We start from the raw sequence: 13,843 nt of genomic DNA, 5'->3' as shown, positions 1-13,843 counted from the left end.
TTTAATATGATATTCATTCTTTCAGACCAGTTTTCTTATTAAAACCCGTGGAAATGTGCGCAAAAAGGCTCAAGGGAGAATAAATCGGACATCATATAAATTAATTAAATTGGCCCTTTACCGCATATATAACCATCAAGGCCAATCAGCTTTCAGTATTACTAATGCGTCATCCAACCGGTTAGTAGTAGTGGTGAAGAAATCCAAATTATTGTTGAATTCTCTATTAAAATTGTTCAATTGCTACCCAGTTTACTATAAACGTGCTAAATTTGCTCTGCAAGTGAACGTCGTCTTGTGGTGCCATCTTATTTTTTTTATATAATATTCATTATCAATGTCAGTGGTCTGGTCACATCAAATTGTTACTTTGGTTTCACTTTATTTTGGTCTCTTTAAAAAATATTATATTTGTTTATTTTTCTGATTCATCGCATTACAATAAAATCAACTGTATTTAGATGGGAAAATATGATTCTCGTCTGTTTCATTTCATTAGCCTCCAGATTTGCTTGAAAAAAACAACCATTAAAGCTATTTTTGTGACAGTAACGCCATATAATATATAATATTATAATATTGAAAGTATTGATTTTAGAAATATATCTTATTACGTATACACAACATATTGTGCTTTTTTATATTCACAAATCTAATGACTAAGCAATCTTAAATCCTATTAAAATAATAGGATTTACACATATTCATTCCATTTGCTAGTCCAGCAACCAATCGCATTGCATCTCGCGTAAGGCTAAATCAGTGTTGATCTGAAACCAGCCGTTAAGAGTTATTTTCTTTCCTTAACACTTGCCAGGCTAACGTCATAACTGATCCCAGACCAGTGGTTAGAATGACGTCAGTCGTCCAATCAGAGAGCTCCATGTCACACAGCAGCAGGTTCAGAGTTGAAAGGTTGGCAGGAAGAAGAAATGGCAGCCGGCGCGCTGCGGTGTTGGCAGTGACCAAAATGGCAAATTTCTCGATAGACCATCGCTCACACGTACCCATTTTACTTTAATATGAGGAGTATATTTTAAAATCTGATAGATTTTCAACTAGGAACGCGTTTAAAGACGCATGGCTTTACTATATGAGATGGTGTGGCGGTTTTTGCACGCGCTGCTCTATATTCAGCGCGCGCTGCTAGCCTGGTTCCGAGTCCACATCTGGAGATGGAAACGGGCTGTAGTGGGGTTATTACTGCCCCTTGCCCTCGGCTTTCATAATCAGAGAAAGGCTGGAGCAATTGGCAAACGGTCTAGCCGCCGGGTTCGCTGGGGAGCCGAAGGCAGGACGTTAGAAAAGCTGCCCATTCACGTGGGGTTATTGATCACTGAGGAGGAGATCCACTATACTGACATTGCCAATCTAGTGGTCTGGTGCATGGCAGTGGGCATCTCATATGTCAGTGTGTATGATAATCAAGGTAAGACTCATCGAGGTTTGCATTGAATAAAGGGAAGTGAATTGCTGTCACATGCATCCAGTCACCTGCTGTTTCTTCAACACTCATGATGATGACTTGAGCAAAGACTTCAATTGACATATTAGACATATAATTGACGTATTAGTGATGAACTTTGTGTTCAGATATTATTGCATTAATGCAAAAGTTTCACTTTTTATGCCTTATGTTGAAGTCAAATAGTATGCTTATTGTTGAATGGTTTCGTTTTTATGACATGCTTAAACTAAAAATTAGACTTTATAATACCATTATTTGCGTTAATAAGTTTCTTTGAATCCTTTTAGGAGGTTTTGAATTAATGCATATTACTCAACTTTTATTCTCATCTTTACAAAGTTTCAATGTGTCTGGTCTATTTCAAAACATTCTCTTTCAGCTCAGTATTTCTCAATGAAGCTAGGGGAGTATGTGATATGATTTATTTCTTATGACCTGAGACATATATTTTATGACTGATAAAAGTGTGGCAAGGGTGAACCGAGATCTGAATCACATTGTTAATAATGCATCCATCCATCCATCCATCCATCCATCTTCTACCGCTTATCCGGGACCGGGTCGCGGGGGCAGCAGTCTAAGCAGGGATGCCCAGTCTTCCCTCTCCCTAGACACTTCCTCCAGCTCTTCCGGGGGGACACCGAGGCGTTCCCAGGCCAGCCGGGAGACATAGTCTCTCCAGCGTGTCCTAGGTCTTCCCCGGAGTCTCCTCCTGGTGGGACATGCCCGGAACACCTTCCCGGGAAGGCGTCCAGGAGGCATCCGGAAAAGATGCCCGAGTCACCTCAACTGACCCCTCTCGATGTGGAGGAGCAGCGGCTCTACTCTGAGCTCCTCCCGAGTGACCGAGCTTCTCACCCTATCTCTAAGGGATCGCCCAGCCACCCTACGGAGAAAGCTCATTTCGGCCGCTTGTATCCGGGATCTTGTCCTTTCGGTCATGACCCACAGCTCATGACCATAGGTGAGAGTAGGAGCGTAGATTGACCGGTAAATCGAGAGCTTCGCCTTGCGGCTCAGCTCCTCCTTCACCACAACAGACCGGTACAGGGACCGCATTACTGCAGAAGCTGCACCGATCCGCCTGTCAATCTCCCGTTCCATCCTTCCCTCACTCGTGAACAAGACCCCAAGATACTTGAACTCCTCCACTTGAGGCAGGAGCTCTCCACCAACCTGAAGCGGGCAAACCACCCTTTTCCGACTGAGGCCAACACGACAACATCATCCGCAAAGGGCAGAGATGAAATCGTGTGGTCCCCAAACCTGACACCCTCCGGCCCCTGGCTGCGCCTAGAAATTCTGTCCATAAAAATTATGAACAGAACCGGCGACAAAGGGCAGCCCTGCCGGAGTCCAACATGCACCGGGAACAAGTCTGACTTACTGCCGGCAATGCGAACCAAGCTCCTGCTCCGGTCGTACAGGGACCGGATAGCCCTTAGCAAAGGGCCCCGAACCCCATACTCCCAGAGCACCCTCCACAAGATGCCGCGAGGGACACAGTCGAATGCCTTCTCCAAATCCACAAAGCACATGTGGATTGGTTGGGCAAACTCCCATGAACCCTCCAGCACCCTGTAGAGGGTATAGAGCTGGTCCAGTGTTCCACGACCGGGACGATGTTAATAATGATTCTCAATTTAAAGGTCATAATTACCTTCTTGTTAATTTATGCCACCGTGGACCAAGAAACCAAATAGTCAGTGTTTCTCAACTAGTTTTGTTTCAAGATCTTTTCTCCCCCTTTTAAAATGTGAAAATCCTATTAATTTTGCTTTATTGATTTGAATGTTCTTTAATGTTTTCTTTAATTTCAGTTTATTTAGCTTGGATTATTCTCTGTCAGAACATACATGCGTCCCACCAGTTGAAAGCCACTGATCTAAACTCCATTGTCAGTAGTGATTCATTTAAAAGACCAGCTAAATTAATTCACTCATGTAATGTTCCTCAATTGTCGAGTCTAAATTCGTCTTCTGAAAGTGTGATGTTGCTGACAATATATTTAGTGTGACTCCAGCATCTGTTATATCAGTGACTTCACAGCATGTTTTTTTATAGTTGTTTCTAACTCTCATGGATGAAGAACATGGAGAGTTTCTCTCTGAAACTGTATTGTTTATGGGACTGGGATATCTTTAGGTCACCATCTCTTTGTCACCCTTGTTTCATAGGTGTCTTCAAGAGGAATAACTCCAGACTCATGGAGGAGATCCTGAAAAAGCAGCAGGAGCTTTTGGGAATGGACAGCTCCAAGTACTCAGTGGAGTTTTTGAAGAACGGTACAGATAAACAAGAGCATCAAGGTGAGGTTCAAAATCTGAGAAAATTACTGTTGCTTTTTTTTTGAGACACCCACTGTGGGTGGACGCCAGTACAAACCGGTTGGATCAGAAGATTTCGTCTAGGGTGACTGCCGGTTTTGTTCCTTTATGTTCCTCTGTGACATCATGTGAATCATAATGATTAGTTGTGTTATCTGTATTCATGCCTTGGGTTAGGAAACACAGCAGGTTAATTCACCACAGGCTTTGTGGAAAAATGCAGACACTTTTATGCAGTTTTTATCCGGAAAGATTTATTGTTGCCAAACTCTGTAGGTCAGGAAATTTGTTTTACTTTTCCCAAATGTGCCTTAAGCAAGTCATCTTTTGAAGACTATGGAACCTAATCCAAAGCGAGACGGGGATACATGGGAAAACCCACTTTGCTTATTGTTTCACACCTAGGCAGTATATTTTTTGTAGAGCTCAACTATAAGGACTTTTTTTCTGCAGATCCAGTAGGACTAGTAGTTCAGATTTTGCCTTGTTTGTTTATACCGTTCAAAAGTTTGGGTCAGTACGATTTAGTAAATTGTATTTTTAGGAAGAAATTAATACTACTAATTCAGCTAGGATGTATTAAATTGATCAAACCTGACCAAATTATTACAGCTACCTTATTTTGTAAAAAAAAAAAAAAGCACTTTATATTCATCAAAAAATCCTGAATATTTAGCAGCACAACTGTGTTAAGCATTGATAATATTAATAAATGTTTATTGAGTACCAAATCAGCATATTAGATTCAGCTTTGCCATCACAGAAAAAAATATATTCTAAAATATAATACTTTTATTTCACAGTATTACTGTTTTTACGGTATTTTTGATCAAATAAATAAATGCAGCCTTGTTGAGCCTGAAGAGACTTCTTTCAAAAACATAAAAAATCTTACTGACCCCAAACTTTTAAATTATATTGTATTTTATATTCTTTCTATTTATTTAACTTTTAGCTTTTCTTTGAACCTCTGTCATCTGCATGATCACCAAGGCTTTATGTACATGTACTAAATACTGCTCTGACTCTAGTTCAAAATCTGTGACTGGTCATTTTATCCCTCACTTTTTCCACCTTCAACGACATATTAAAATATCGTTGTAACTTTGTATGGGTTTGTTCGCAAGATGTGAAATAATTGCTGTTTTTAGCTCAGTCTCATCACACGTCTGTCTTTAACAGGTAGACTGTGACTTTAAGTAATCTTCTCAGTTTCCAAATGAAATAATGACCATGCATCACCTGGGTCCTTTTAAATGTTTTGTCCACACTTTACTTAATAAACAAATTTTTTTTCTGTCTGTCTTTTATAGTTTTATCTTGTCAGTCAGTGGTAAAGGTCTTATCTCCAGACGATGGTCGGCTCAGTATCGTCCAGGCAGCCCAGCAGCTCTGTAGGGCCGTCGAGCAGAAGGAAAGGACATCCAAAGACATTGATGTCAATGTGCTGGACTCATTACTCAGAGGTGAGTAGCAAACTAGCAGTTAAATATAAGCATTTAGTCCTGTAATTTTATTCCAGTCAAAAATTGGCCGATAACTGTTGCCAATTGTTTTCCTTTAAGTAAATTTATTTGTTGTTTATCTGCTCTGTTACAGGCCAAGCTGGCCTTAACAAAAAATAATAATCTGTAGCCATTGCATTTTATCATGATCCAAACAAAGATGCTGATCACGTGCTGATCGCGTGAGGGAAGTGCGTGTACTTCTCTTTGCGCAGCTCAAACAGACAGTCTTTTAAGGACACAAAGCCTTATCTCGCTTTTGATTTTTGTTTGTTTGACAGCAATGGCACAAAATGCGACATTACAGACCTTTTGTGTTATTGTGAGAAGTTGAAATATATTTTCAGGCAGCCGCAGTCTACTTAATGAATGGGAAACTCTGAAATCTAGTTGTGGTGGTCAATTTTGATATTGTGGTGGGCTGCCACAAATAAATCAGTGTATGGGAAACACTGAATATATATCTGGAACATGATAATGTCAGATTCACAATGAAACTCAGGCAATCAGATTACTCTTAATTGTAACGTAGAAACATGCATATTCTGTAAAGCTGCTTTGAAACGATATGTATTGTGAAAAGCACTATACAAATAAATATGAATTGAATGATTGCAAATATTTACATCACATATCACTGCTCTGTTATTGCAACTCGCTGCACTCATCATTAGGGTTGAGAATATTTAGGCACCTCACGATCCAATCCAATTCTGGAAGTCACGATCGGGTTTCAAAACAGCTCTTGATCTACAGTTTTTCTTGTAAATTATTTAGTTTACTGACTTTAAATAAAAATTTTACAAATAAGTTTAAGATTCAATTACTCATGTCATAGGTAGCTACGTTTTAAGATAATTACAAATTAAATCCAAACAATTGTACGTTAAGAATATTCATATAGTTTCAAAACATACAAGCAAATACTAAATACTATAGAGGAACAATGAAACATATTATCAGCAATAAACAGAGTGCCTTCAATAGCTGAACATTTTCCAGTCGAGAGCAATGAGTGATTTTTCTAATAGGCTGCATTCATGCTGATGTACAGCTCTATTTTGACACATCAGATCTTTGTCTAATTCCTTAAGACATAACTGTGTTTACAGTAATTTTGCATCATAAAAGCATTTTGACATGCTTGTGCATTTGACCGGTTACGCGGGGTCGCATGCAGCACAGCCACTTTTCATGAGCAGAACCTTTTGTCTGCTGTTTCTATGGTCTCCAAGATCATCTCAGTTACCAAAAGAGCCTGTATTGTTCTCGGTATTCATCTTCAGGCTCACCCTCAAAGAGCTGTTTTTCGTCCCACTGATGCATGTTTTTTCCCATGCAGAGTCGGAAAACATACCTGACCCAGACCTGGTGCTGAAGTTTGGCCCTGTGGAAAGCACTCTTGGTTTTCTTCCCTGGCACATCAGACTAACAGAGATTATGTGAGTATGCTTATGTATCGATGTATTTGAGCAAGCACAGACTGTGCAGAGTAGACTTTAAAATCTCGAATTTAAAATTGAATTTAAACCTAGAAATAAACAGTCAATTTAGGATTTTGAAAAACGTACAACAAAGAAATATTAAATATTTTTGTGAGAGGGATATTGTGGGATCAGTAGCTTGGACATAGTTCACATGTTCTGCATGAGTGCGTATGGTGGCATTTTGCCTGGAGAGTTCACTTAAATCCTTTTTAGAGTTTATTAGCACAGATTAACAGCTAAACCTGTCTACACTGGCACACTTATCTCTGGAAGCTTTCCAAGTGTGTGTGATGACGTGTACAGCTCTGTGAGATCACTACACACATAGACTTGCACTGCATTGCATCATTAGCACTGTCACTGTACTTTCCCCTGTATCTGACATGCTTCATCTTAAACTAGTTTAAACAGCAGTTTTTGTCTAATTAATATGCATGGAGTTTTTGCCACATCAGATTGTCAATGTAGACTGCGCTTTAACGAATGTTTGCATTTTTTGATTTGTGAGTTAATTTCGGAAAATGTAATTAAGTGTTCCATTTAATTTCAGTAGGTCTGTGTACTCGTTTGTTTTTATTAAATTATAATGCATTATTGCATGTATTATGTCAATGTTAAATTATATATACATTATTTTATATTAAAAAAGATACTTACGGAAAAAGTCTGAATCAAGCTAACGAAAATAATGGTGAATTTGCATTGTTCAAGACTGTTATTTTTTTGTTTCACTAGAGGGCAGTGTTTCACTGTGCTGTGTTTTTTTTTTTTTTTTTTTTACTGCATTATTAGCAAACTTGATCATCTGTTTAGTTTCCCTTCCGTGTGTCATGACTGATTCAGTCTTGGACGGTGTTTGTTTGGTGCCTGATAACACATCTGTAGACTGTTAATCTGTCAGCTGTTGCACAAAAAAAAATTTGTTTTTGATTTTATCAAAAGTTTAATTGATTACACGAAATTGATTCACAATTATGCATCTACATTTCAGGTTTATAATTAGCTAGATTTTGATTATCAGCTCAGTTACCCCGAGGAAACGGATATAGTCCAACCACGTCTGATCATGTTCATTCCACTAAAATTAAATGTGTACATTTGGAAATAACTGAAATTGTGTAATTTACTTACACTACCGTAGAAAGGTTTGGGTTTTAAATGTTTTGTATAACAAGTATAGAAATGTACGTTATAAAATTGTTTTACTTTTTTTTTTTTTCTTTTTTTTTTCATATAAATGCTGTTTGATGTTTTCAACATTGATCATAATAATAAATGTTTAAGCTGCAAATCAGCATATAAGAATAATTTCTGAAGGATCATGTGACACTGAAGACATAGGAGTAATGATACTGAAAATTCAGCTTTGATATCACAGGAACAAAATACATTTTAAAATATATTAAAATAGAAAACATATTTTACTATTTACTATAATTACTATTTTATTGTATTTTTGATCAAATAAATTCGTCCTTGATGAGAATTCTTTCAAAAACATAAAAAAACAACAACAAAAAAACGCACAGAACCCAAACTTATGAATGAGTTGAGTACATAAGATTCATATATAAATATATTTTTCCCAAACACAAAAAATTAAACCTTTTTCTATTGAAATCAAAATTTGATTTGGGGCCATTTATTTATTTTAGTGGTGTGTTGCTGAAGGGTTTATTTCTCTCTCCATTTTTCTCTCCTCTCCACCTGTAGCTCAATGCCGTCCCACATAGACGCCTCTTACGACGACCTACTCGGTGCTCTGCAGTGCTATGCGGTGTGTGAGCAGCGGCTGGGCAAGTGAGGAACAGAACTGGGTCCGCAGAGAAGGAACTGGACGAGCGAGACGGGATGGAGGGGGTCCATCCCTCTCTTCATGTTTACAGTAGAAGTACTGGAGCCTCAGCGCCAGCAACACGCTACTGCTGCTCTTCTCCGTCTGGATCATCTCTGCTCCTCTCCGCCAAGCCCTGCTGGGCGTCTCTCTGTGTGTGTGTGTGTGTGTGTGTGTGTGTGTGTTTGTGGATGTGTGAGTCTCCATGAGTAACTTCGCGCAGAAACGTTCCTTGGCCGTATCTCTGGACACAGTCGAATGATGACAGTCTGCGCCAGTGCACTGAACTCTACAGAAGTCGCATACAGTCATCCGTCTTTCATTGCGTGACTTTTGAGCCCTTGGAGAGGGAAGCAGAATAACGTACTCTTGGTGAACTATACGATTAAATGCACTTCTAGTTGCACAGCTGCTTTCAGACAGTGAAAACGTGCGAGGGTTTTCTATTCGACGAATCTTCTGCATGCTTAATCTGTCATATCGCAACTCCATGAAGGCTTTCCAAGTGCGCCGTAAAGGGTTGTGTGTTTGTAATTGTGTTGTTTGAATGTGCGCGAGCATGCCACAAATGACACTAATTAGCATCAAACCCCGAAGTTTGTAATTTCAAGTGCGTAAATTGATTGCTCTTCATTGTCAACCCCTGAAAGCTCTCGTTGTTTGTGATGGCTTGTGGCGCTAATTGTTTTTATTTGATTTTACTTTCTAATCAGTAAATATTGTTTCATTCAAAATTCTGTTGTTTTCTCAGACAAGATCTCTGTGGATCAGAAATGTTTCATGTTAATATTTTGTGAGATCCGTGATTTTTTTTTTTTTTTTTTTTTTTTTTTCATAAAATGCCACAGACTTTTCATCATGCAAGGCCCCTATGAAGAAGTCTTAAATGTGTAATTCACAGGTTGCCATTGGAAGGGTTTGTTTGCTAGTGTCCAGCGTGAATGTACAATAAACGTTACTGATATCCTTTAACCGTAGTTGTACTGAGAGTGGCATTGATTCTTCTGCAGTGGAGTCGACGTGAAAAGGAATGATTTTCTGTTGCGGTTTCCTGCTTCTGACTGGTGTGCGTATCTTTCTCTTAACTTGAATTTCATCTGACAGTTCTTCATCTGGCTGGCACTTTTATCCACAGTGACTTGCATTCAGGCTATATATTTTATCACTATGCTCCCTGGGAATTGAGCTCATGACATTGGCATTTCGAGCCACATGCTCTACCAGTCACAGGAACTCTAGTGCTGTCTTGGCTACTCTATAGTAATTCAGCTTTTTGTTCATATTGTTCACATACAATCCTGTTCAAATGTTTGGGGTCGATAAATACAGTAAAAACAGTGATATTGCTAATAATGTTACAATTTAAAATAACTATTTTCTGGTTTAATGTTTTAAAATGTAATTTATTCCTTTGATGGAAAAGCTGAATTTTCAGCATCATTACTCCAGTCTTCAGTGTCACATGATCCTTCAGAAATCGTTTGCTGCTCAAGAAACATTTCTTATCAATGATACATGCATATACATGATACACTATTTTTTGAGAAAAGAACAGCATTTATTTCAAGTGGAAATCTTAAACGCCTCCATGTCCAAAAATGCAGCTTCTGAAGTAGTTCACACTTAAGTCTGTGAGGACAGGAGGTGTTATGAACATCTGGGCCACTGATTACATCCCGAGACTTATTCATGGCTTCTGTCAGGTGTCATTTACTCCTTTTTTTTTGAGGTAAAAGACTGTGAAAATGGTTATTTTGAGAAGGAAAATGCCGGGACTGCTCTTCATTTTATGGTTCAATATCTATTATTCGAATCTACAGCCAACTACAGAGTTCTGCTTTTTATGTTCCCATGTTCTCATAGAAGTTTCATTATGGATTGTTGCTGGGATTGAAAATAACTCGTTGCATTTTTAAAAGCATGTTCGCCTCAGGAGGACGGAATAACGCTGTAGATTAACATAAACTTGGCTTCGAGGCTTTAGATTTTCAATGCAGTTTGAAATTCAGTCTACATGTCCCTCATCATCTTTAATGTATTACAAGCTTTTCCATATTTATTTATTGCTATTTTTCATATCACTTAGATTTCTTTTCATATTTTTTTTATATGTGGATTCACAACCAGTCAGTGTGTGTGGTTCACAAACAGCAGTTAGCAAGATGGGTTTATTACCTCAAGCCTCGTTGAATCTGGTTTTGTCTTTTGTGTCTCTAAATCTGTCATTTTAATAATTTCATGTGAGTGGCTGAATGTGAAAAATACATTGTACCAGCTTTTAACTAATGATAGCTGCACTGAGGGAATCTTCTGAGAATATGTGAAGATGTTTGGGAGTATCTGAAGAACAAATTGGCGTGACCTACCTGCGAATGTTGGGAACAAAAGAGTGTAGCTGGTATACAAGTCATTCTGATGGTTGTTTTGAATAAATTTGAGGTGTGGCATGGAATTATGCATTGTCTAATTAATAAATTCATATTACACCTTTGTTTTAAATGATAATGGAAACTGAGTAGACAAGATGTTCACTGTTTTGCTTGCAGATGTCATAAATTTGAAGCCCAGCGAGATGTTTGTGTGATGAAATGCACTGTTTCTTTTGTTGTTGTTGTTGTTTTATCAAATATGTAATCAAATATGTATCAATTTATTTTATGATATATGTAAATCTGAAATTTTAAATGTTATACAATTTGTTTCCTTGGAAATGTATTGTATGTAGAGTTTGTATAAAATTATAAGTTTTATATAGTCATATATTTTGTTTCTGCTTGAAAAATAATTTTAATGATCAGTATCATATTTTGACCTTTTGATATTATGATGAACGATGGATGGATAGTGCTGAAAGGATAGACAGATAGTAAGTGCTGAAATAGATAGATAGATAGATAGATAGATAGATAGATAGTGCTGAAAAGGATGATAGATAGATAGATGTTTTTACAGATATATATTAACTCAAACGCATTTATACCTTGCAAATAGCATTTGTATGAAACAAATAAAGCAATTACATGTGTTTTGAAGTATACCTACCCATTTAACGTCTACTCCAGTCCTAGGAGGACTTTAGTCTTTACGACGCTGCGGGAGGAAAAGGCCAGAAAATTAATTAAACGCTTAATTGGTATATAATAAATTAATATTATTTATATTTATATCGCTTGCTCAGATATAACAAAAACGTATTAACTAAAAAGTAGCTTTATATATTGCAAATAACATCAGCATAAAACATATAAAGCGATTTAAAAAGTAAAAAACAATGTAGTTAACCTACCACAGTCTACTCTTGTGGGCTTTCATCTTCATGATGCCTCTGACGGTCAGTCACAGAGCCGTTGTATGAGGAGGTGTGTGGTTGTTTTTTTGCGGTCAGTACTGTATTTAGATTTACACTTGGCTAATTTTTCCAGAATGCATTTAAAATATACAGTAACATGCTGTAAACAGCTTATACAGTAAGAAAATGTTAAGAGTAATAATGATGTGAAAAATGACAAAATCTACAGTAACATACTATATTCCGATTCTACAGTAGGCAATTGTTGAGAATACAGTAATATTATTGTGAAAACAACAGAAATCATTTACAGTGAGATAGATAGATAGATAGATAGATAGATAGATAGATAGATAGTGCTGAAAAGGATGGATGATAGATAGAAGTAATAAATAAATGTAAGTACATTTACAACATGAAAATATAAATACTGCAATAAGTAAATGTTATTCAGTGTAAAAAAGAAAATACGGTAATAAATAAATGTAAGCATATGTATTAATTGTAAGAATAAAATACTGAATAATAAATACATAGGCTACATGTAATGAATGATAGATTAGTTTAAACAACGACTCTACAGTGTCTAATGAAATGTAAACCATTTGAGGGCTTCATTGAGGAATACAGTATCCATGGATCTTAAGTCTTGTATCCTTGTGGTCCCATGGTCCCACTTTACTGAAATTGAAGGAGAAGAAAAACTAAACAAAGCAAATCAACATACACTGACCATACAAGCCTTTAATTGATGGATTATGATATTTTCTGTGTCTATCAGAATGACCTTCATGGTGTGTTATATGGAGCTTTTTGTTAAAAATCCTTTGTTGTTTGTATTGTACGTGTTTCCAATAAAGCAAAAGCCCGCGTGGACCTTCAGTCAGTCAGAGAAACTCATCGACCGAGCTCTTTGGTGTTCCTCCCCCCGTGGCTAACAACAGAAATATTGCAGCAGCACGCAACACCTTGAATAGAAACAAATCGATTGATCACCGGAGCACATTGAACTGAAGTGCTTAGAAAGAATAATTTAGACCTGTCTACAAAAATAACGTCTTGTAGTGGATTAGCCAAAGTCTAAATTATCATTAGGTTGTTTTAGGGAACACACAACAGTCAGGATGCATTAGTGGACTCATAAATCCACTCAAGGACCTGCTTTATGAGCTCTGCTGTTCCCTCGTTTTTATTGATTTGAATTTGTGCCTATTTATAGCACAGACATTGTCAGGTCGTTGTCTTGTTATAGGGTGTTTGTCTTCTGCTGCTCGACAAAGCAGTCATGTTCCAGACCAGTCATGGGCCCTCAGCAAAAGGTAAAGGTAAAAAGGTTATATATCAGGATCCTGGAGGCTGCATGAAACTTTAAATAGATTTGGAACCCAGTCTTTCAGTCAAGAAATTGATTTTAAGATATTGGCTGTGTTTGGAACAGCATACTAACATACTACTATTTCTGCAGTATACGTGCAGCACACTGCACACATTTCTGTTTGCATTAACAACTTTTAGACGTATGTAGTATGCACTCAAGCTGACATTTCATTTCCATTGTGATGATGAATGAACCAAAAACATTTACGGCTGGGATTTTAAACATCATAATTTTTAAAGTCATGACATCTTCTCTCTCTCACACACACACACACAAAAAATTCCATTAAAAATGCAAAATAAGTATTTTCTTATGCCTAAAATGATAACAGGATGTCACTCCAAAGCAACCCAAGAGGTCATGTGACAAAATAGCATGCTTAAAATGTTTATCTAAATAAACACTGCAGTATATACTTAAAAAAAAAAAGAGTTGGCACTTCCAAGATAGACATGAAGGTGTCCTATATTGTTGACATATGACTTCATCAAGCTTCAAGTGTCCCGTTATCATCTTGAAAATAAAATAATGGTATATTTTTTATTTCAATTGTCA

The 13,843-nt window shown here is 37.3% G+C and overlaps 1 protein-coding gene across 1 annotated transcript; it reads left to right on the top strand.

Annotated features, from left to right (window-relative positions):
• Window positions 1-902: 902 nt before the first annotated feature.
• nus1 (NUS1 dehydrodolichyl diphosphate synthase subunit) lies at window positions 903-9,101 on the top strand. Its single transcript, XM_079888669.1, has 5 exons — window positions 903-1,429; window positions 3,646-3,777; window positions 5,109-5,261; window positions 6,643-6,742; window positions 8,501-9,101. The coding sequence occupies exons 1-5, from the start codon at window positions 1,081-1,083 to the stop codon at window positions 8,589-8,591; spliced, it is 825 nt and encodes a 274-aa protein (XP_079744795.1). The 5' UTR covers window positions 903-1,080; the 3' UTR covers window positions 8,592-9,101.
• Window positions 9,102-13,843: the final 4,742 nt, after the last annotated feature.

Source organism: Squalius cephalus (assembly GCF_949319135.1).
Source record: "Squalius cephalus genome assembly, chromosome: 12".
NCBI classification, from domain to species: Eukaryota; Metazoa; Chordata; class Actinopteri; order Cypriniformes; family Leuciscidae; genus Squalius; species Squalius cephalus.
Note: the sequence above shows the minus strand (reverse complement) of the source record. Positions and strands in the feature narration are given on the sequence as shown.